General features: G+C 47.9%; 1 protein-coding gene across 2 annotated transcripts in view; it reads right to left on the reverse strand.

The window, feature by feature from the left end:
* ARHGAP25 (Rho GTPase activating protein 25) overlaps positions 1–22,329 on the reverse strand; it is a 48,422-nt gene extending 26,093 nt beyond the window's left edge. For both annotated transcript variants that reach the window (XM_067545860.1, XM_067545859.1), the window contains exons 1-4: positions 21,971–22,329; positions 8,054–8,253; positions 3,770–3,857; positions 2,284–2,403 (exon numbers count right to left, since the gene is read on the reverse strand). In XM_067545860.1, the coding sequence (XP_067401961.1) occupies positions 2,284–2,403; positions 3,770–3,857; positions 8,054–8,253; positions 21,971–22,031 (469 nt within the window). In that variant the 5' untranslated portion in view covers positions 22,032–22,329. The remainder of the gene's footprint in view (positions 1–2,283; positions 2,404–3,769; positions 3,858–8,053; positions 8,254–21,970) is intronic.
* Positions 22,330–24,007: the final 1,678 nt, after the last annotated feature.

Here is a 24,007-nt window from a genome sequence, read left to right on the forward strand (position 1 = left end):
GTGTATCTCTTACAGATCAGCATTATGCTCATAAATACTCTAGTCTGGAGCCACAAGACTTGTCAGCACCTGCCTTATGGTGTTTTTTTCATTGACACGAGACTGCCTTTTGCAAATAGTGAACATAAACCTGTCGTTATGCTCAGTAAAAGTAAATGGCTCCTTTTTCCTTAGTAGCTCATTATTACCTGCCATTCAGTTAACACCCTGGAGGATCATTTTAAAAAAAAAAAATCAACCCTTTGCCAACATGGCTCTAGACATCAGTCATTCCATCTGACACACACAGAGCTTTCCACTTAGTATGTCAGCCAGCCCAGAGAGGTTCCTCGGGTGTCAGGCTGGTAAAGGGGCCCAAAGGCATTTTAAAAGGTTTTGTTTCACTCAGCACAGCCTCTCTGCTTTTTAACATGGAGCAAATGAACAAATAGCTGCTTTATCTGTGTGAGTCACATGGGGCATTTTTAAAAGGGGATGTACCCCACCCTTAGGGCCTGCTGATGTACAAGTTACACTGTGTCTTATTGTCAAGCCTGCCGTTTGGGAATCCATTAACCCCCGAGATCATTTATAACATGGTATGGGTCAGCATCACTAAAAAGAGGCCTGAATCCTCTTTTACAGCCAGTCCCCTTTACACCACTCTGGGACTTGCATTTATTCTCACTTTAAGGCCGCTGTACCCTGCCAGAGCAATTCCTTGGTGTCAATACGCATCTGGCCTGGAGTCTTTATTTGTGATCATGTGACTTTTTTAGGGGACTGATCGTGGGAATCCCTTGCACAAACGACCCCAGTTTTGGACCACAGATGGCACTGCAACTTTCAAGACCATCCCAGTGGATTTTAGAGCACTTAGGAAAAACTGGCTAAGCATTCACAAAGTTTCAGCCTTAACCACAGCAGAGCTACCGCTTGGCTAGACGAAAGAAGCTTTAATCAATGCCCTCCACTAGCATCAGGTCTTTCTCTGAGTATGGTGGTGGTTGTTGTTTGAATCACAGTAGCAGTGAAAGACCCCCAGTGAGATCAGGGCACTGTTGTGCTAGATGCTGTATAGTCACCAACAAGAGACAGTCCTTGCTCTAGGAGCTTACAGTTTAAATAGACAAGACGGACAAAGGGCGGGATGGGGAACAGAGGAGAAGAGGTTTTCCCAGGTCAGTCAGAAATACAGCCCATGTCTCCTGATTTCCAGTCCAATGCTCTGTCCATTGGACTATGCTGCCTGCCTCTGTCTCCTCAGTTACTCCGATATGAAATGCTATTCATTTTGAAGACCACTCATTCCTGAATGCAAAGCACGACAATCCAGGAATCTAAGTCCACCAAAGAAGGTCCTTCCATGGTAGGGGTTACCACAGGGCTGCTGTGATGTCACTTGCAGTGAGTGTCAGTAATGGCGTAAGATCCTGAGCAAAATATTCACTTTTTTTTTAAAACCTATATGTAGTTTTATAAAGCACGATAATGGTCACCTACCACAGTGATGGGCACTCTGGAAATCCCTAAGCTAGATGAATGAGGTCGATACTCCCATTGCCTCTGGGTGTATCTACAACAATAATAGATTTATAAAACACTACCTTTCTAATCCTCCCCTTGGCATAATATATTTATGCCTCCGTGGCATAACATAACGGCATAAATAACAGCCCAAGGAGCTGGGCAGTGGGCAACCAACCAGCCGCTATGACTCTCTCCCGCACCCAGCAGGGAGTGGGGAGCTGACCAGAATGCCCAGGTTACAAAGACAGACCTTGTGACTCTGCTGAGAATGGGCCGGATGGCTATGGGATAAAGGGAGGCAGTGCGCTGCAGAAGTTAGAGCGAGGGAAGCAGTGTCTGGATTTCCTGCATTCTATTCTTGGCTCGTCCACTGATTTACTGAGCTCTCCAGCTAGAACTTGCTCTAGGGCGGGATGCTATTTCCAAGGGACGTTGGATTGGGTTCATAGTGCCCCACTTACTTTTGGGATGCTATTTACTTAAAATGCAAGCTCTGTGGGGCAGGGGCTATCTTTTTGTTATGTTTGTACCGCGCCTGACACAGTGGGGTCCTGGTCCATGACTGGGGCTCCTCAGAACTTCCACAATACAAATAAATAATATGTAAATAAATAACACCTAACCCTTCTATGCTCCAGTTACAACAACTTACCTACATGGCAGCTGTGTTAACACATGTAAAGCGCACTGATTTCCTTGCGTGAACGTTCCTGTAGAAGCACAAGATGTTATTGAAGAGCCACCCGCCCCAGGGCCAGCTGAGCTCCCCTTTACCTCCTGATGGAGATCCCACCACTCTTCGGATAGCCTTAACCCACTCCTCCATCTCAGACTGGGAGTTGGCCATCAGTACATAGGAGTCCGGTCCTGTTCGATTCTGATCTCCTGAGACCCCTGCAAAAATAATTACTTGTAAAGGCAGTTGGCGATGGAACAAAGACACATGCCCTTTTTGATGTCTTAGCTAAGTGCTTTGGGCCCAACAAACCCATTCAGCTCTATCTGGCTGTAAAATGAGGTGGTGGCTCATGGAGATATGTTGTTTATACCATCTCTCCATCCCTAAAGCTTTCTACCAAGGAAATGAATTAACAGAAAATTAACATCACAGCAGAATGAAAATTATCCTGTTTTCTCTCAACACTTTTCTCGGTGCATTTACCAACAACGTTGTCACAATTTATTTTCCAGAATGATTTACAAATTATGGGCCTCACTCTCTTCCCACTCACACCAATGTTACTCCTGTGACTGTAGGGGAGATATTCCTAATTTATACTGCTATAAATAAGAGGACAGTCAGACCCTATATATTCTATACAGGAGGCCCAGTGAAAAGCAGCCAACTCTGAAGTGGAATATGGCAGTTCTTTATCCGTTTAGGACTGAGTCAAGAACACATGGCCAGTAGAAATTAATTATTTTTAATTAGACCCAAATTGGGCACTGGTCAAAACACTGGTGTTCATCTCCCAGTGAGTAGAGCTGGTTGGAAAATAGAATTTCTGTCCCACAGGAAATTCTAACACTTTCAAATTTTGTTTTTGTTCTGAATGAGAAGCAAAATGAAAATTATGAAATTTCATGCAAAATGGAAATTCTGAAAAATTAAGATTTGGAAAGATGGAAACATTTTGTTTCAATAATGTCAAAACATAATCTAATATGTTACATATAATAGCAATAAAATATAAGATGGAAAATAATAATATGATGCTAGCAACTGAAAGCCCATGCTATTGCATGGGTGTAATCTGGAATGTCAAATGGCTGAGAACTTAAAAACTGGAAGGTAACAAACTGCAAAGCTTTAGTGATGGTTGAACCTGGTGATATTCTGAACAAAAAAAGCTCTCAGCCATAGCTGTAGCAGTTTCTATCACTTCGCACTGACTCAACAGACATTCTAGGCTTCAGAGTGACACATACAGAGTGACAATCCCGGAATCTTATTACAGAGATCATATAAAAATCAACATGAAACCAAATTAAAGGAGAACATTGAAATGAAACATTTTCATCTTATATTGCAATGTTTTGACGTTGAAAGGAAACGAGAAAGTCAAAACCATTCATTTTGACATTTTTACCGTCAGACTTTTTGCCAGAACTGATTGATTGTTCCTGCAACATATTTAGATGTCGACCATCCTCCGTGCATCTGCAGCTGGGGCATCATCTCAAGCTCTAAGCACTGGATGTCTAGCCTCGTGAAACAAGCAGCAGACAGGAGATCTCTGCGCGGTGTCAAGGTGCTCACCTGGGATGATTTCAAAGATAAACTTCCCTGCTTCCTCTGGGTTGCCAACTGCCTCCTTGATGGTGCTTCCCTGCAGAAACAAGCAGCCCTAGAAACAAAGAGAGCAACAGCCTGGAATCAGCCATGTAAAATCAAACCCCTCCTATTCTGACCACATTGGCAGCGAGGGATACAATGCTCATAGAAGCATAGACATGTCGGGCTGGGAGGGACCTTCAGCAGTCATTAAATCCAGTCCCCTGCGTTGTGGCAGGACTAAGTAAACCTAGGCCATCCCTGACAGGTGCTTGTCCAACCTGTTCTTAAAAACCTCCAGGGATGGGGATTCCGCAGCCTTCCTTGGAAGCCTGTTCCAGAGCTTAACTACCCGTAGAGTTGGAGAGTTTTCCCTCGTATCTAACCTAAACCTCCCTTTCTTCAGATTAAGCCCCTTACCTCTCGTCCTACCTGCACTGGACATGAAGAGCAATTGATCACCCCCCTCTTTACGACATCCCTTTGAAGACTGTTATCAGGCTTCTCCCCCCCCCCAGTCTTATTTCTGAGGATTAAACATGCCCAGTTTTCTTAACCTTTTTTCAGCGGTCAGGACGGTTTTCTCAACCTGTCATCATTTTTGTTGCTTTCTTCGGAACTCTCTCCAATTTGTCCGCATCTTCCTTAAAGCGGGCTGCCCAGCTGAGGTCTCACCTGTGTCTAGTGGAGCGTGACAATGACCTTTTGTGTTTTACATCCAGCACTCCTGTTAATGCACCCCAGACTGACATGAGCCTTTTTTGCAATTGCATCACGTTGTTGACTCAAAGTCAATTTGTGATCCACCATAACCCCTGGATCCTTCTCAGCAGTACTACAATCAAGCTAGTTATTTAAGAACAACATCCGTTTGGCTGGGTGCGAGGTGAGAAGCTCTGAGGAACAGCTCCTTTAGCATTGATTCTGTCACTATGGATTTCAGGAAGCATCAGTTTCAAAGTGACTGAGCAGGCTACAGTCCATTCTGATAAAGGTTACCGCAATTAGGTCACTTGGTATCATTGAGATCATCAGGCTCCTGACTCTTGCATCCATTTCATCACATGTCCAACCTAAAAAGAGATGTGGACCCAGGCTGGCACACATGGGGCCCGGATGTTTAAACAACTGCATGAATCAGCTCAAGCAATGCCTCAGAATAGGGCTGCAGAGGGGAGGAGTATTAGGCGGTGCCGTGGATAGAAACAAAGAGGGCTTTACCTAATTACGTGTTTGTGTAGCCCACTTCCTGCAGGCCACCCCCGGGGATTGCACCCAGCATCTTGGCAATGCTAAAAGCATGAACCTCGGTGCCGTGGTAATACCAATGATTATAACAATAGTGGACTCCTACTGCTGCAGGCTGAGGTTCTCAAAAGAAATGTAGATGCATAATTCCCTTTGAATTGAATGGGAGTTACTACGACCCCCCGTGAAGTTCTGCCAGTTCCAGTGCTCTAGCCAGCAGCAGTAGCAGACTCCTATCTAGAGCTGACGGGAATGCTGTAAAGGAATTTCAACAACAAAAATGGCTTTTCATCAAAAAAATTTGTGGAAAATGTAATTTTCATTGAAATTTCCCACCAAAAAAAAAAAAAAGGCAGATTTTTGGTTGGTTTGTTTTTGATTGGGGAATTAAAGCCCAGAAAAAAATCAGCTTTGGGTAAAAATGTTTAGCTTTTAGCTGAGTGAAAATGGTTATCAGAAAGCAAAAAAAGAAGTCAGTTGGAAAAACAAAAACAAGAAAAATTGCAGGCCATTGTGTCAAAAATGGGGGAAAAAACCAAACCAAACCTGTTTGTTTTGTTTTTTAATTTCCTCCAAAAAGTAACTGGTATTTTTTTTACTAGTTCTGCTCACATCTACATCAGCCATTATCATGGAGATGTGTAACCAGGGGTTATGCTTATGTTTTGGAGACAGCAGCTGAGTTAAAGGCAGTCTGGATGTTAAAAGCTGGCTGATTGATTAAAAAACCTTGTGTAGCCATGAGGACAGAACACAGAGTACCGTGCAGAGCAGGGGATGGTGCTCTGCGTTAGAGTGATCAGTAGCTTGGATGTCTTCAGGGCAGCATTGGGCTCAATCTTCCCTCCCCCAAGAAGGCGTGGTGCTATGAACGAGGCAGGGCCATGTGCCTGCTGTTCTACCCTGAGAGTTTGAATGACACAAACGGAACGTCCCAGAGGGGATTTAAGCAGGGTCAGCGACCCGACTTAGAACAGTCAGGCAGTTCCTCTAAAGGGAAGGTCCTGCAACAAGTGAGTTGAAACACCATCAAAGTCACGGGAACTGTTCCCATTTATACCAGCTGCACAAGCAAATCAAACCTTTGAAGTCAATGGGGCTGTGTCTAGCTGGACCAGCAGGAAATCTCCCCACTCCTGTGTGCCACGGTGCAAGTGAAGCATGCCCTTGGCTTTTAAACGGTTGTGTGAAATATTAGCTGTGGTGAACACCTCTGGGGCACTCAGCTACGTTGCAAAGGATGTGGCAGGGGAAGGTGGAAAGGGATGCTAGAGAAGTGGCAGGGCATAAACAAAGGCCTTCTGAGCTTCCATCCTATTTTATGACTCTACGGCAACCAGCCCTTCAGGAGTTGGGGCCTGCAGAAATCAGCATCATTCAGATCGACTAAAGAATACATTTCTGAAGAGGAAATATCCTGGCCTTTGAATGCACCAGATTGTGTGGTATTATCCCAGGGGATCGCCTTCCCAAAGGGTCAGCCCTGCTTCTGCAAAATTTTGCCCTGAATTTTTTTTTTTTTTTGAAAAATTTCAAAATGTCTTGCCCCTGCCTTCTTCACCTTTCCCTCCGTCCATCTTGGGTGACCAGGCCCACGACTGTGGTGGTGGCCACCCCAGAGTGCCAGAAGCTCTGGAAATGGGCCCCATACGTTGCCTATAAAGCCCAGAGTGTGTTTGTTTGGAAACGCGGCTGAAGAATTCATTCTACCTCACTGCACATCCACTCGGGTCCTTGCCCCTGCCCCACTCCCCATTTCATAGCTCGAGAGAACAGAGTTACACAAATCCTGGATTTGACCAGCCCCAAGGCAGTAGCTGGATCTGGACACTAGTGAGGCTTTCTCCTCACGGATGTCTAGCTGTCAGCTCAAGTGCAACATGGCTAAAACAGTGTCCTTAATCTTCCCTGCCTCCTTTTTCAATCACCACCATCAGGGCCATAGCCCAGGCATCATCTTCGACTCAGACCTCTCTCTCTAGAACCTTCCATGCAGGCTGTATCTCAATCTTGCCAATTCTTTCTGCATGACATCTCTATAACACGGCCTTTCCTAGCCACCCACAAAGCTAAGACTCTGGTTCAAGCTCTCGTTGTCCTACGTCTCAGTTACTGCAGCGTCCTCCTCTCTGGCCTCGACAAATACAATCTTGCTTCACTCATCTTCACTCAGCATGCTGCTGCAAAGACGTTTTTCCCAGTCTGTCGCTTGGACAATGCCAGCCCTCTCTTTCCATCCCGCCACTGCCTCCCTCTTCTTTATCACAACAAATGTGCTGCTTGTCTTCACACTCAAGGCCCTTCACAACCTATTCCCACCCTTTCTATCATCTCTCGTTCGCTATCAAAATTTCAGCTCCCACCTCGGATCAGCCCACCATGCCAGCCTGTCACCAGCTTGGTACATTTCCAAGCAAGCGGCTCTGTGCTGTCTCGCATTCTTCCCCTCCTGTTTTGAGAGAAGTTCCCCATAAACAGCTGCAAAAACTAACTCATTCTCCTGACTCCAAACTCTCCTTAAAACTCTCCTTCACCACAATGGTCTACAAAAACTTCACAGTGGTTAGGACACCATGGTGCTGAGACCGCTTCCTGTCCCGCTGACCAATAGTGTCTCATTGTTTCCTTGTATACCACCACTGATCTGCCTGCATCCACCGCTTAGACTTCTCCAATCTCTTATATGCAGCTTGTAAGCAGTTTGAGGCAGAGGCCCCCTCTTTGTTCTGTGTTCATACAGGGCCTAGCACAATGAGGTCTTGGTCCGTGACTGCGGCTGCTCAGCGTAATGGAAAAACAAGTAATAATAAATAATAATATCAGCAGGGCAGGGGACAGGATATCCTGGGCTCATCTCTATGCTATGGCCTCCCTGCTAAAAAAACATCTCCCCTATGTCTCCCTTCAGGCCCCTGCCTAGACCTCATCCTTAACCAGTTTCTTTCAGGTCAAGCCATAAGATGTGGGTGGCTAATGGGCAGCAAGAACAAGTCGGTGCCTAGGACACGGGGCTCACTATACCTGCGGTTTGTTCTCCTCCTCATCTTTGTAGTAACACAGCTGCTGGCTCCTCAGCACAAAATACCGCTGCTGCCAATTCTTGACGATGGAGCGCTGCTTCTTCAGCCAGCCGATCTTCAGGGGCCGCTCCAGCAGGTTGTGGGAGGCCGACCAGTTGCATGCTGCCATGGGATCACCCGTCATCACGCTCCTGGAACGAGCTGGAGAGAGCAAGATGGATGCATACTGACAGAGAGACATGGGGTGGCTCTGAACAAGGTTTCAAAGGCCACCCCTCCCCAGACAGAGATTCTCAAGGACGTCCCATTAGGGGAAAGCCTGCCCCAGCAAGGAACACGGATCTCTTCAAATGGAGCTAAGTCAAATCTAAAAGGGACTGCAACGAGGCAAGCAGAAGCAGCTATCTGTCCCCTCTGCCTGCGTAAAGCAAACAGGCTGGAGGCTTTAAAGGAAGTGGCTGCAGTATCTGTCAAAATGTGCTTCCTTTTTCCTGCGTGGGAGTTGTTGTCTCACAAATGAGAGAAGAGAATAATTCACTCCTACATGGGACTGTTTCATTTAGACCTGTCCAAAAAACAAAAAGATTCAAAAACGGAGCAGGGATGGGGGAACTTTCAAAATGTGTGTTAAATTCTTTATTCTGGATGATATTGCCAAAGGTGTCACCTGCCTTTTGAACAGCTCACACAGCACACAATGGATCTGAAGGACTAATGAGGTTGTAAACTCTACGGGGCCAGGGCTGTCTTTTATTGTGTTTTAGGGAGGTGCCTGGCACAATGAGACCCGGGCCTGACGGGAACCTCTAGGAACTGAATACCAATATGTGGTGATCATTTCCTAAAGAGGAAATATACCGCTGCTCCTTTTATTTTCATCTGTGGGCCAGTCATCCTGGCACCTAAATAGGTTTGTGTCACGCTCTCAGCAGTGCAGGTCCGATTGTATTGTGACTGTGTGTATCAAGGATACCGTATCTATACGGTGGAATTCAGTTTTAATGTTCCCTGCTTGTGGCAACCATGAGTGTGATTCTCCTCTATACCTCACCAGTGTCAATTGGGAATAAGTCCACTGGAGTCAACAAAGTAAAGCTGCTGTGAGTGCCAAAGAACTCGCATGCCCTGAATCAGAAGTAACATTTCAAAAGCCATTTCCTGTTGATATGTACGAGCTGGCCGGTCACTTAAGCTAATCAATGCAACAGTAATAATAAAATCTACCTCTTATATAGTGCTTTTTAGAAAAGAGGTCAGAATTGTTATCCCTATTTTACAGCTGGGGAAACTGAGGCACACGGGGTGAAGTGACTTATCACTGGCCACCTACCAGCAGAGCCAGGGATAGGACCTAAGGCTATGAAATCCAATCCAGTACGCTGGCCAAGGCCATTAACAAGAGGTTAAAGTCTGCAAAGTTAAAGACTTTTACATCTTTTCAGAGCCACTCAGTTGCTATCTACTTATACGGTCCCCTTTATCATTTGAACGCTTCCCATTTAAAAGTAAAAATAACAATGACGCGCTCATCCTTCATGTCTGTAGCAGAAATAGCTTGATCCATTATCTCTCTGTCTGCTTGCTTCCATTTGTGTACGCTGTGAGCAAGTGCATCATGTGTCTATTTTGCAACATGTGCATGAGTAAAATGAGTGTGTTTGTGTGTTGGGTGCATGCATTGTGTGAGACTGGGTGTGTTGTGGGCGTGTGACTGTGCATGCTGGGGTGGAGAAATTGTTGCGGGACCAAGCTGAGCCAAAGAAATTAGTACTGACTTCTGAAAGTGCTTAGTGGTTATTTCCGTGGTCAGGGAGTGTTGCAGCTTAGGGGACTGCCAGTGAGGGCTGACTACAGACAGCTCCCTCACCTTGCCATTAAAACACCTCCAGAAGCAGACAGAAGCCTGGTTCTTTTTTGTCTTCCCACTCATGTAGTCACATGCACCTTTGCAGAGTGGGTGCGCAATGCTACCACTCCGATTTTGTGGTGTTTCACGCTCGCTTTGCATGAATATTGAGAATTCCTCAAGGTGCCGAGACAGTAGAGCCATGGTTCTCAGCCTCTGGCCCGTGAGCCGTTTTCAGCCCAGCCATCCCACTGCTGCGGCCCATGTGACATCCTCAGGGCCATGCCAGTAGTATATATAATATATTGTGTGGATGTGGCCCACACAGAGCTGCACATGCGGCGCACACTGGTAAATAGTTTGAGAACCACTCGAGAATCAGGGCTTTTGTTCCTGGGCAGCTCATGATTTGGAATCTATGGATCTGGATTTCGGGTGGGCTTTTCCGACCTGGGATTTGAATGCCTAACTCCTTTGGGGTCTATCTTCTGTGAAAAGAGTCTATTGATGAGTTCATGGCGTGGAGCTAAAAACAGCAGTGGAGATATCTGGGTGTGGGCTGAAGGCCGGGTTCTGACACCCGAGGAGTGGGGAGTGGCTTCGGCCTGAGCCTGAATGTCTCTACCATCACTCCTACAGCCTGCACCTCCGCTACCATCACGACTACACCTGCAGCCCAAGCCCTGTGAGCCTACGTCCATTGGCCCAGGCTCCGGGTTGCAATGCCATGGTAGACGTGCCCTGAGACCCCTTTGAAAACCACAGCCTCACCAATCGTGAGCCAAAAGCTCAGCAGCTGGAACTATCTTTCTATTCCTTTCCATTCCAAATTCTGCTGCTGACCCATCCCTGTTACTCAAGGCCCATGAGAAATACTAACAACATGCTACCAAAACACCTGCTAATTAACAGGGGCGTTCTCTGGTCACGTTTCTTCGTACCACACAAAGGACGCTAGCTACTCAGTGGGTTAGGATTTTTGAAGGATGGTGGATGAAGGCTGGACAAAGTGAAAATCTGACTCCATTTAACTGGCTGTTGCTCACTGGAGAGCGTAGCTCCATTTTTGCAGGTTCCATTCTGCAAACGCTTGTTTTGCAAAACCACAGCCCGCTTCTAAAGTGTTAAACCAGGACTGGGCAAGCTTGAAACCACTCCATCTCTGTTCTTCTACAAGCCACGCTCCTGCACAGAGCAATCAGACAAGTGGGAGCTCCTGGCTGATGGCTCCGTTCTGATGAAAGGCAAAACGTGTCATCCATGAGGTGACCATAACAGGTTAAATGATAGGGGTGAAAGGGGCTGGCTAAGTGCAAGTATTCACTGCAGAGTTAGCCTGGACTAGTGAGTGGAAGGTCCCTGCTGCAAACATCTACACGTGCCAGATCCAGGTGGCTGCATCCACAACAGTTCTGCGCTGGTCCATGTGCCGGGCTGGTTTTTTATAGCAAGACATCCCATGATTTTTAGCAGTGCATTGATGTGGGCCACTCTATGACTTCATGTGCAGTGGATTGGCTCATCTTTCCTTCCTACAGCAATTCTCTTATGGGTCTGATTAACATCACACCACAGGCATCCGCTTCTGGCCAACTGCAGTGGGGGAGAAGGATTTCGTGGCATCTGCGTAAATGCCACATGAGTGCAGCAGAAATGGAGCAGGCACAGGCGGGGTTAAAATGCAGTGCCAAAGGAGGGAGGCATTCAACAGGAAAGTACAGCCCCGGTGGAACTGCAGGATGGGACTGAAGGACATAGCACCCGGGCTGGATAAGCCTGTTGAGTTCTCGCTACAAAGTAGGCAGGTTGCCAGCCTGGGCTGACGGTCCAACCCCAGCTGTAGCCTGATTTCAAAGCACCCTCGAGCCCGAGTGAGACTTCTATGTAGACTGAAGGGGTTGGGGCAACACTCAGGTTAGTGCCCAGGATAACTCTGGTGTGAAGACAAATCCTACCGGTAGCCTGCCCGGCACCACGTGTCAGTCTGTGTGCACAGTGCTACCACATCAGGATGCTCTGCTCTCTCGGGTGGGATGATGAAAGTGAAGGGGCTGGTCTTATGGGTAAGGCCCTGGACTGGGACTCAGGAGATTCTTGGCTCCGCCATTGTTTCTCTATATGACCAGGGGCAAATCACTTTACCCTCGCTGTTCCTCATGTCCCCATCTATAAAATGGGGATAATGACACTTGCTTTCTCTCACCCTTTGTCTGTCTTGTCCATTCGGATTATCAACTACACACGGTCTCACGTGACAAGTACATGCAGCACCTAGCCCTCTGGGGTCCTGACCTCAGTGGGGGCCTCTAGACCTCACCGTACTGCACACTTTAATAAACATGCTCACTTTGTGCCGGCACAAAACCCTACGCAAGGTACCAGGCACTGAAGAATCAGGATCATCAATTGAATCCTGTTCCAAGCCCATCTGTGGTACTGGAGCTGTCATATCTCCAGTAATGGTGATTCCTCAAATCTCCCGCAGCAGCTTGGTCCACTGTCTAACAGTTATGAAGTGCCTCCTTAATATTTAACTTGAATTGTCTTCGCTGCAGAGAGAGCCCATTACTGCCTCTGCCCTCAGTGCCTAATGACCACTTTATAATCCTTCACATTTCTCTAGGGAGTCATTGCGTTCCTCTCCCCGCCCCATTGCAGAGGCAGAGGTAGCTAATGCAGGAGCAGTAGTGAGGTGATAACAGCAGTGGTATCTCCTCCCTCTGTGCAATCTACTAATCTACCATCTACCGGTACTTTACTAACCATTGTGCTGCCAGGATGGATCTAAATGAATGCAAGCCCAGTCTATGCACAGGGTTTTAGCCAGCCGCGCAAACCCCAGTTTTCACAAATGCAGTCTGGCTGACATCAGGACAGCTATACCAGTGGCCCAGTATGGACAAGGCCTTCAATTTCTCTTCCAGATGCTATGGCGTCACTTTGATATGAGCTGCTGACATTTCCACTCTCAGTGCAAAGCAAAACAAAGGCCAGCACTGAGCTCTGCTACGTAAACTGAACGCTGGCCTGGGCTTCCCAAGCTCTACGCTAATGCTTTAAGAGCCAGGACTCCTGGCTTCTATTCCCAGCCCTGTTTTTCACTGGGACAAGTTACTTAACCTCTTTGTGCCTTACATTCCCCACCTGTAAAATGGGGATATTAGATTTACCCTGCCAGGCGAGGTGGTTGGGAGGAGTGACTAACTAATAGAACACATGCTTCTCTGAGGGCTTGTCTACACGGTGGGGTGATGTGCTCCACAGGGTCTGATTTCTGAAGCGCTCTAACATGACGCACACTGATTGATCCAGTTAGACCAATCCACCCCTAAGTGGCGTAGCGCTGAAGACTCAGCGCAGAACGGAAGTACAGCCATCGACGGGAGTTACGCAAGCTATTCCGTGTGGCTTGCGTAACTCCCGTCGACTGCTGCTGAATTTCCAGGTAAGTGTAGACCAGGCCTCTGAAACCGGAGTAGCTACCACCAGCAGGCTCTCAAAGTGAAGACCAGTACTTTGCACAGCAGGAAAGCACCCTCCGTCAGGGAGGGATGTGTTAGCCACAGTGGAATCTGTGATGTATGTTCTAGTGTGCATCGAAAGGACGCAGCATCAGTCTGTTTTCTCAGCATATTTACAAGCCTCCGCACCCTGGCTAAGCTAAGGAAGCTTAGAGCTAGGGATTTGCTTTGGGCCCACTTCTAATCTACCCTCCTTTGTTAAGGTGACAAGGAGTTAAATAGGTACCATGATTACATGCACGGGGAGGGGAAGGGGGGTTGGAATCCTGCATTTGGATCCCCATTTTTGCAGCTGCTCCCTTGCTTTAGCATCCCAACCCCAAATCAAACACTCTTGGCTTTTTGGGGGTGCTGAAAATCCAGCCCGGTCTCTGAATTCTGCCACGCAAGACCCTCTCCAGTTGTGATGTCTGATGCAGAATGGAATGGTGTCACTGTGAGGCAACCATAAGGAGCTGCAAAAAGGTAAATCAATAGAGGCTCCCGGCAGAGGAGGCAGTGTTGTCTAGTGGCTAGTGTACTAGACTGGGGGCCCAGAAAACTGGGTGCTAATCCTGGAGCTGTCACCGATTTGCTTTGTAATCTTAGGCCAGTCGTAGCCCCTCCCTGTGCATTTTGTGTGTTGTCCGTTTAGACTGTATGCTCTTCATAGCAGGGGGTGTGTCTCACAACGTGTATGTGCTGCACCTAGCATGCTGGGGTCTTGATCTGGGCTGCAACCTCTAGGTCAGTGGTTCTCGGCCTGTAGCCCAATAAGCACATAGCTGCAGCCCATGTGACATCGTCACGGCCACACAGGTAGTCTATATAATGTGTGGATGCATCCCACAACGGTAAATAGGTTGAGAAGCACTGCTCTAGGTGCTACTGGAATACAACGTCAACCAGGGAAGATTTAGGCCTGGTCTATGCTACAAATTCTCTGCGCTGGTAGCCAGTCAGTGGCGTGACAGGCTGCAGACCTGATTAGCACCCACTTGCAATAGTCCCCGGTTAGTAACTCTTGTGTCTTTGCTCTCTACACAGCACAAGACTATGATGAAACCACGCAGGTAAGTTGGGTCCCAAATAACCGTGTTGACTGACTATAGTCCCAGATCCACTGCAGCTCTGTTAGGTTCTGGGGCCTTCTGCAATGGAAGACAGAGAGGCCCCAAAGTAGAGGTATCCTAAGCGATTTAAAGGGACACCACCCATTTCCAATACCCTACAGTAATTATCACAGGACGTGTCTATACCAGAGGCCTGGGCTGTCACGTAATCGTTGGCCTATGTGAGTGGGTTGGTTGGTCCTGCTGCTGCCCAGATCCCTGTGCTATAGAACATCACGGTGCAACTGCTCTCCGTGTCTGTCCTGCAGGCCTTCTTGTTCCCTGCTTCAGCATTATAATAGACTAGCATTCCTAGCCTGTACTGATTGCAAACACAGTCTGGGTAGCAGGCGAGTTGCACGTGGCTGTGCTGTGGGGAAAGCAGCAAGGTGGACACAGGGTTGCTGTCTTTGAGGGCAGGCAGGTCAGAAAAGCATGTCTCAGCCGGGTGGTGAAAATACATTTGCACTTGTAAAGGAGGAGGGGCTGATCAGCCCTGAAACTGAAGCTCTGCCCAGGGCCTGGAGCTGATTCTCAGGTGGACCGTCCCTGCTCTTGAGTCAGGGCTTTAAGTTATGTGTCCCTTTATTCTGGGGCAGTTTGGGGCCAGCATCAGGGCTGCTGTAACTTACACTCCTGCTCCCCTGACCCCCTATGGGCTGTAGGAAGCAGAAAATAGGTGGAGTGCAGTGTGCTTCGGCTCCCAGCCCTGCCCCTTTACCCCACACCATCAGCCCACCCCGGACATGCCCCCTACCCTGGGGTCTGGGAGCAGAGCTGGTGTAGGGAGCTGCCAGGCTGGGAGTGTTTCTCGGGCCTGTTTCCATCCCCTTTACGGCCCCGCTGTGCCCCCAGAGGACTTAAGGTAATGGAGAGTCTCTGTAACTCACTATGTCTGCAGAGCCATGCATGAGACTGACTCTCTGAGCAGGTTTCAGGCCAGGAACCACAGAAGCTCTCCTGGTTCCCGCTTTCACAAGCTCCGAGTCCAGCTCCAGTTTGCAGAAGGGGCCCGCTCAGGTTTGTGAATGGGCCAGGCCTCTTTAAAGCTTTCCCCTTGAGCCCATTTCTGCTCAGCGGAGAGGCCTGTACTTTGAATTTCCTGTGCCCTGGCACCTTTGCCTCTGCTTCTCTGGATGGTTCTGGCTGGCAGTGTTCATCCAGCCCGGCCCCTATTCACCACTGGTGAGGAACAGGAAGCTGATAGCAACTGAGAGCTTAGCACATTCAGAGCCGCTTCCTTTTCTTAAATGCCTCTGACTTCGACTGTTTCCCTGTAAACATCCTCGCTGCAGCTTCAGCTAGGGAACAAGCCGGACCTCGGATAGGCAGGTGTACATACACACTGCCTAGCTGGGGCTTGCAAGGAAGAGTCAGTGCAGCCTTCGGTCAGCACCCCCCTCATCACCCAGGCCCTCCGCTCTGTTACGCAAAGCAGGGCAGTCCTTGCATGGGAGCTGTGTTGCAAGACGGGGTGGTGAGTCAGTGTGTGGCGTGCTTGCTGCCGACTTAGGGCTAAACCCATGCTCCGACAGACCGTTTCAGGTGGTTTGGAGGTGGATGAGTGGCAAAGCCGCCATCGTGCCAGTAAAAAGTCAGGGAGCTCTGCACAAAGAGGGGTGTTAAACCCGGTGCCCTGGTCCTATTCAATTTGGGGTCATTGCCCTGTGGTTTTAGTGGGACAAAAGATTCTCCTTCGCGTTCAGTAAAAGCTTCCTGTCCTGCATGGCTGCCGCGCTTTCGTAAGCAACTGCTGCACGTCACCCCAGAGGTCACTTTCCTTCCGAGACAAGCCTGCAAACCGGCCATACGGCTGCTGAGGTGATCTGTGCCCATGTAATGTCACGCTTTGTACAGTACAGCGGGGCTACCACAAAAGGCCTTCATCCTCATGAAACACAACTACAACAACAGAGCGCGCTCTGCTGGCTGTTTGAGAAGCTGACAGTTAGGAAAGTGGCCCGATGTTTGTACCGTTGTAAGTTTAACCACCGTTTTTCATACCGGTATAAATATGGTGATTATGGGTATGAGTTTTTACCAGTCCAGTCCTACCACTACAAGCAGTTACGCTGGTATTGCCATGACTCAGCTTGGTAGTGTAGATTGTTCCCTTTCCTGTACAAGAATAAGCTATACTGGTTTGAGCACATTTACACTGGGGTGTCTGCATGACTGGACCACTTTAGAAAGTGATGTCGATGAGGCAGCAGGTGGCACTCTTCCTCCTGAGTCAGGGCTAAACCTGTCGCCCGCATGGTGTGTAGGGACAACTTTGGAGGTGGTTGAACTGAAAATCCACCATCCTTGCAATAAAAAAGCACTTCAACGTTTCTGTATAGGCAAGGCTTTAGACTGCAACAGTGCCCGATCGGTTATTGGCTGGTTCAGTGAGCAATTTTATTTTATTTTTAAAGTAGCCAGACAATAAATAAAAGCACTGGGCAAGACACAGCAGAACCAGAGCAATAGCAGCAACACAGAGCCTTGGCTACAGAACTTTCCTCAGGCTGTATGAGAAGAGATTTAGAGCCAAATTCCCCCTAGCTTCTACCACAGAGTTAGAATCTGGCCACAGCTACCAAGCTGAGAAATGCCCCCTGGCAGAGAGGACTTCTCAGTGGGTCTAGCCAGCGCCATGGGCCGCTGCCCCTGCTCAGTGGAGAGGCATCTTGGGGGCGATAATTAGAGCTGGTCAAAGTGTTTCATTCAAACAATTTTTTCAATGGAAACAGGCTTTTTCATGGAAATGGACATCATCTTCTGAAAATGTCCGTTTTCCTGCATGTTTTTCATTGAAAAATTTTTTTTAAATCCTGAAAACCAAATATGTTTCAGATGTGGGGTTTTCAGCAAAACCTCGAGACATTTCAACAAAAACAAACAAAGCTTTAATTGAAATTGTTTGCAAAAAAACATTTCTTTTCCACCCAGTTGTGGTTCTAATTTTGCTCATTTGTTAATACCTAACCTAAAATAGCTTCGGTGTGAAAACCATCAGGAGACCTGAATTTCATAGAATAATGGAAATGTAGGGCTGGAAGGGTCCTCGAAGTCATCTAGTGCATTCCCCCGTCCTGAGGCAGGACCAAGTGAACCTAAACTATTCCTGCAGATGTTTGTTCAACCTGTTCTTAAGAACCTCTAATGATGGGGATTCCACAACCTCCGTCCGTAAATTATTCCAGTGCTTAATTATCCTTATGGTTAGAAAGCTTTTCCTAATATCTAACCTAAATCTCCCTTGCTGCAAAACAAATTGATTACTCCTTGTCTTACTCTTGGTGGAAATGGAGAACTATTGATCACTGATCTCTTTATAACAGTCTTTTATATATTTGTAAGCCAATCCAAAAGGCTGAGGTTCCTTTTAAATGGAGTATGGGCAAATGGAACCTGCTGGGGTTTGTCTGTAGTTCCTGGAGTTAACGTGTTTCCAACCTACTGTCTAGATGAGAAAATCCATCTCTCGCCACAAGCTATAGAAAACAACAACAATCACATCCCTGCAAGCTAAGAGAGAAGTGAGCTGAAATTCAGAAGTGGGCAGGAGATCAGTGAGGATGGCAGAGAAAGCAGTGAGTAAATGTGCTACTGCAATTATTTTCCAATGGGCAGTCACGAGAGAAGATTAAATGAATGACTCTACGGAGGGGAGTGCTGTCTAAAGAGTCCTCCTTACACAAACGCTGAATCCCTGCTCTCAGTGGGACTCATGGCACAGGCAAACCAGACACCGCCCTCTTGTTCAGTTGGCTTTCTGCAGCCACAGACTGGAAGGTGCTGTGGGTTAAAAACAAAAGCATGCATTCGCCACAGTGAATTAGACCCCTGATAAGCTGTACTCTGGCTATCACGTGTGCTTAGTCAGCCATTGCCTGTCCCGTTGGGAGGGGATCGACAGGAATGAGAGACACTGCAGCTGAAGCACTGGCAGGACCAACAATGTGATAAATGTGGGTAAGTGCAGTTTACCCACATCTCCTTTGAGAACTACGGAGTTCTGTTTCAGTGAGTTTACCCACTTCTTTTTTTCATCGTTACACCACCGGGCAGGGCAGTCAGCTGTCTGATTTTAAAACGGGCAGTCCTGCTTTTTAAGGTTCATCCCCCATCCGGTACTGAGACAAAACCAGGTATAGTTTTGACTAGTATTGGATAACCCTATTTTAAAAGTGCCCCATCCCACTCTACCAGCGTGACCTCCCATGCACACTCACCGGGGGGGGGGAACATAGACAGGGAGATGCACTCTCAAACAGGGCATCCCTCATGAGGTGTGATCTTGCACTCCAGTATCGTAGGATCTTCTCCCACATTTCTGGCCCCTCCGCAGCATCATGACTAATGCTTTACATTTTGGTGCCCAGATACCGACCCTGCTGAGGTCAAGAGGGTTTTGTCCTGACTAAGGTCGTGCAGGATTTGAGCCCACTCTCTGAGCTTTGCAAAGTCCTTGGTGCAAACTGGCCTACAGAAGATGTAATTTGGTTCTTGAAGGCGCGTGCAGCCGTTGGCTGAGATGGGCAGTGCAGGTTGCTGAGGGAGTGACACTGGAGAACAGGAGCGGAGCAGCACCAGCAGCAGCTCACTCCGCTGGAAGCCAGTTTGACGAGGCTTTTTGTACCCACCTCTCTGTCTGCTTGTACCGTGGGCAGAGGAACATCTGCAACTTCTGAAATCATTTCCTGTTGCTACAAGTGCACCCAGCAAGTATGTCACAACCTCTCAGGCAAGGAGGGTAGGCCTGCACTGCAGAGTTAACCCAGGTGATCAGGTTAGCTATTCAAGCCCATCTCAGGAGAGACCGGATCATCCTTTATGAGGTTCCTTCAGCTCAGGGAACTCAAGGGTGTGATGTAACAACTGTTGTGTGGCATTCACTCCTTTGCAGAGAACTAGTACCGCACCCGTGCACCTATTCAGTGGTCCTCTGCACACCCATTGCCCTGGAGGTTTGAAGGGTCAAAGCATCATACACTACATCTCCCCTCACCCCATTCCAGGAGACAGGAGTTTATCACGACCCCATTCTGCAGAGGGGGAAACTGAGACACTGAAAGGCAAAGTGCCTGAGCCCAGGCCCACAAGGAGAGTCAGTGTCAGAGCTGGGAATGGACCTCAAGAGTAACAGGTCTTTGAGTCCTGTGCTCAAACCACGAGTTCATGCGGATTAAATGCCACAGTGGCTCAACCGAAGCTGCTGTGTATTACTGACCAGAGTGGGTAAACAGAAACATAAGGAGTGATCATGGTGTGACTAAACAAGGGCTGTCAACGCAATAGATTAGCAGGGTCTTCAGAAAGCCTGGTCCATCATGCAAGCTCCTAAAACTGCGGCCTCTCCTTGGGACTGTCGGGTTAGGGCAAAGGAGACACAGAGCAGACTTTTATCACTGGCAAAGTCCAACAGTAATTCATTTATCTTGTTCTGGGTTTGTACAGCACCTAGCACAAGGGGGTGTGGGTCCATGCCTGCGGCTCCAACGTGCTACAGTGTGCAAACAAACAATAATCTCTTTCAGAAGACCCAGGTCCAAGCCGTCGAACAGGAGCAGTGGGGACAAACAGCTGGTTTTAGGATGGTGCTGGACAGATTTGTGAGCTGGGTTATTGGATGGGGGTGCCTGCAAGCGCAGTAGTTTGGACTCTGTGACCCAGGAGCTCCCTTCCAGTTCTAGCTTTCAAAGCCCTTAGTGGGGCTGGGGGCACTTATTTTAGACAGCAGAGCTATGTGAATTCATTCACAGCATTAGCTGCGCCCCCGGTAAAGAGCCAGTGTCCCCTTTAAATGTCACAGCTGTGTGCCAGCCCTGGTCCATCATCTTCAGAGCCAATGACAGGGACTCCCCTTAGCCCAAACTCTCAATGGGACTGGAAAAAACTGGTTCCTTGATGGAGGTGGCCTTCTAATAAAGGTTGAGCAGAACCGTGCTTACCAGATTTGGTGAGATTTGGGGAGGTCCCTTAATGCAGGAGATTGCCTAATAAGGGCGGCCTCTCTGTGCAAAGGAACACTTTGATCATTGATCAGAGGCGGCTGGTGACATAGATAAGTGGATCAGCAAACCCACACAGAGTCACTGTTTCCTCTGGGCTTGGGACCCTTTTTCTTCTCTTACTTTCAGTCTCACTCTGGTTTGTATGGGCAGCTGAGGGGGTACAGTTCTGTACGCATCCTCAAACCCCCTTCCCTAATGCAGAGCATCCCCAAAGGGGATTCCCCTAGCTAGAGAGGACCAGTGCCACAAGACAATGCTATTTGGCCCCCACTAGCCAGGTCTGCCTTCCAACAGATCATTCAGTTTTAGTATCAGTGAGAAGAATTCTGGTATGTCACTCCGGTTTCTTTTTAGGTTTGTTTCTATATATGATGCCTAAAGTGTCATGGCATCAAACTCAATGATCACCTGGTCTTATTGCAAATCAAGGAGCAAAGACCTTTCCAGCAATATAGGGAAGGGTCTGAACCAAACCCCTGAATCCAAACAATGCAGACTTTAGCAGGAGGAGATGGAATGTACCTAGCTATCTATTTACCTAGGCATGTATACTGTGTCCATCACTGGGGTATCTGAGCAGCTGTATCCAACTGCGAATGTGAGTTTTGTAGCTGCCTCTGTGCTTTAACAGGCCAAACTGAATACCTTGTTCTAAAAACACCCCCATTTTTGGATGGTTTCAAATCCCAGTCTAGGCCTGGGTCTAAATTTTGCAGCTCAGCTCCACCTCGTGACCTAATCTTCTACTTTAATAGCCTCCGATGACCATATATAGAATCCCATTACACATAGGATAGGATAAAACTAATAATATCCAACTCTTATTTCATTGGTAGACCTCAAAGTGTTTCACAACAACCAAGGCTCTCAAAGTGCTTTACAAAGATATCACTAACCCCATTTTACAGATGGGGAACCGAGGCACAGAGAAATGTAGCGCTAGATTTTCAAAAGAGCCTCAGGACAGATTTTGGAGTGCTTCTCATTCAGTGTGGGTGCTGAGCCCATCTGAAAATTCTGGCATAAGTGACTTGCCCAAGGTCACGCCTTGAGTCAACGTCAGAGGTCAGGTTTCCTCATTCTCAATCCTGTAATAACCAGATCACACTAAAGGCCATCATCACGAGCCTTCATTTTTCAGCAGCCCAGAAAGCACCGAGCTTCAGAGAATGAAAGCACAATGCTGTGTCGCCAACACCTCTGAGCCCAACGTTGAGAAACATGCTCAGACGTCTCAGATCTCATGATTCTATGCTGCACTTTGTTCTAAGGCTTCCCAGATCCCCAGCTGTGTAAATCGGCATGAGTTACTGTCAACAGAGCTATGCTGTTGTACTCCAGCAGAGGACCAGGCCTACTATGGGCACAGAGGCTGAAGTCACTTCATCAGATCCCCTGGCCAAACCAGGCACTGATTTCAGGCAGGCATTTAAGGGCATAAAAAAATAATAACGGTACCTATTTTTGCAGCGTCAATTTTCAGGTTGAAATCCCAATTCCGCGGCAGCTTGAGGGACATTTTGAACCAGGGTTTTGTTTTGCTTTATAAACGGGGATGGTTTTTCCAAGCGTGTCCGAACTGACACTCGTGGTCCTCTTCTAATCTCGGGCCCTGTTTTGATTCCCTCCCGGGCTCGCTTGAAGAATGAAGTCTCGACTGAGGTTGATTTGCCAATGCACTTCTTCCTGCACTTGGTTGTAAGCAACCCCATAAAAGTACTTTTCTGCCTTTCGTCGTCTTCTTTGCAAAGCTTTCTCTTTTGCCTTCCAGATGCATAAGCCTCTTGGTTGGCCCTTTTGCAGGTTCCTCTTTGATAATACGCCAGTCACTCTAATTCAGAGAAGCTGAAGTAACGGCTGCATTTCATCTCCAGTCCCAGGCTTCACTGAAAAGCACTGATAAATAGCAGAGCTTCTGAGTTTGTTTTCTTTGCATTTGAGGAAGTGGGTGTCCTTTCTGGCAGTCAGTGCGCTTGAAAAGACTGAGCATTTGCCTCGTGGTTGAGGGGTATAGCCCAGCATTCAGTTTCGGGAAATGTTAGACTCAAAAGCAGACTGGCTGCTGTGGTGACCTGCAGCAGTTTTACCAGCTAACCCTCTTGGGGACAGATCCTGCAAAAAAAGAATGTGTAGGCAGGTCAGCTTGGTAATAGCTTTGCCTAGCATGGGGAACTGCATTTTTTTCCAAAGACACAAGGGTCAGTTTACTGTTGCCTGACACCTTGTGTCATCCTAGGCATAAGTGCAAAATGGGCGTAGGAGGGTCCCAGATCAGAATGGCAGTGTTTGCTCACACTTTGCGCTAGTGCAAACAGATGCACACCCCCCACTGCATGCAGTCTGCAGCATGCTAAGGCTTGCCACACAGTTTTTTTTCTGGTGGAACTGTTGATTAGAGATGTGATTTTGTTTTTTGTTTTTTCCTTTCTGATATCGTTAAACTGGTGCAACTGCTAGTGTGAGTGCAATTATACTGGTATAAAGGTGCCTTATACCAGTAGAGCTTATTCCTCTTCTGTTAGAGGCATAAGGATCTTTTATACTGGTTTAACTGCCTCCACACTCGGGGCGGGGGCGGGGTGTTGTTCTATTTTAATGATACCAGTATTGTTAAAGCAATACAACAGCTGTGTGTAGACAAGACCTTCAGCTCTGTCTACACTGCGTTTTCTGCACTGTGCTGTAAACCGTGGCTTGCCCCGCAGTACATCGCACTGATACAAGTCACTGTTAGCACCGGTGCAGGCTGTCTATGCTACGGGGCTGCCCGGTGGTAGCTGCTCCTCCCCAGACAAATCCCGAAATTACGGAGCAGATACAATCCCCCAGCATCATGTACTGCTCAAGGCTGCACCGAATCCTGTGGAATAATGTAGCAATAATGCACTGTGAAATCACCGGGTGACCCAAGCGGTTCCTCAACTAGGGCATAGACCAGGCAGTGAATGAAGCGCTGCTTTGGGTTAATCGAGGGTGTCTGCCATCTGAGGCTCCTCAACTCCCCTGGAGCAGAGCACCACTCCTGCTGGGCTTAGGAGGCCTGTGAAGACGGGTCCCGGGGAGCGAGGGCGCAGGGGACATACAGTAGCGAATGCTGAAACGCCATCCTGGGGACAGCGAGGTGGATGGCCTGTGGAACTCCTACTCCCCAGCAGACTTCGGAACAATACGCTCTGCTGCGTGGGAACGTGAATTACTCTGAGGGTGGGCTGTTTATGATTACAAGCATGCAGCATTAGCCAGTGATTAGAGCAGAGGGTGGGAATTTAGATGCCTGGGGATGAAATCCTTGCCCCATTTAAGGCAATAGAAAAATCTCCCATTGACTTCAGTGGGGCTGGGATTTCACTGCTGGGTTCTCTCCCTGACTCAGCCACTGACTCACTGTGTGGCCTGGGAAAAGTCACTGCACCATTCTGTGCCTCATCCTTCCTTCTGCAAAATGGGGATGATACCCACTATTAGCGAGAGCTTCACATGGACGGCACCATGTGG

The sequence above is a fragment of the Emydura macquarii genome, unplaced genomic scaffold (assembly GCF_026122565.2).
Source record: "Emydura macquarii macquarii isolate MOO-44397 ecotype Brisbane River unplaced genomic scaffold, CSIRO-AGI_Emac_v2 contig_1110, whole genome shotgun sequence".
In the NCBI taxonomy this organism is placed as follows: Eukaryota; Metazoa; Chordata; order Testudines; family Chelidae; genus Emydura; species Emydura macquarii.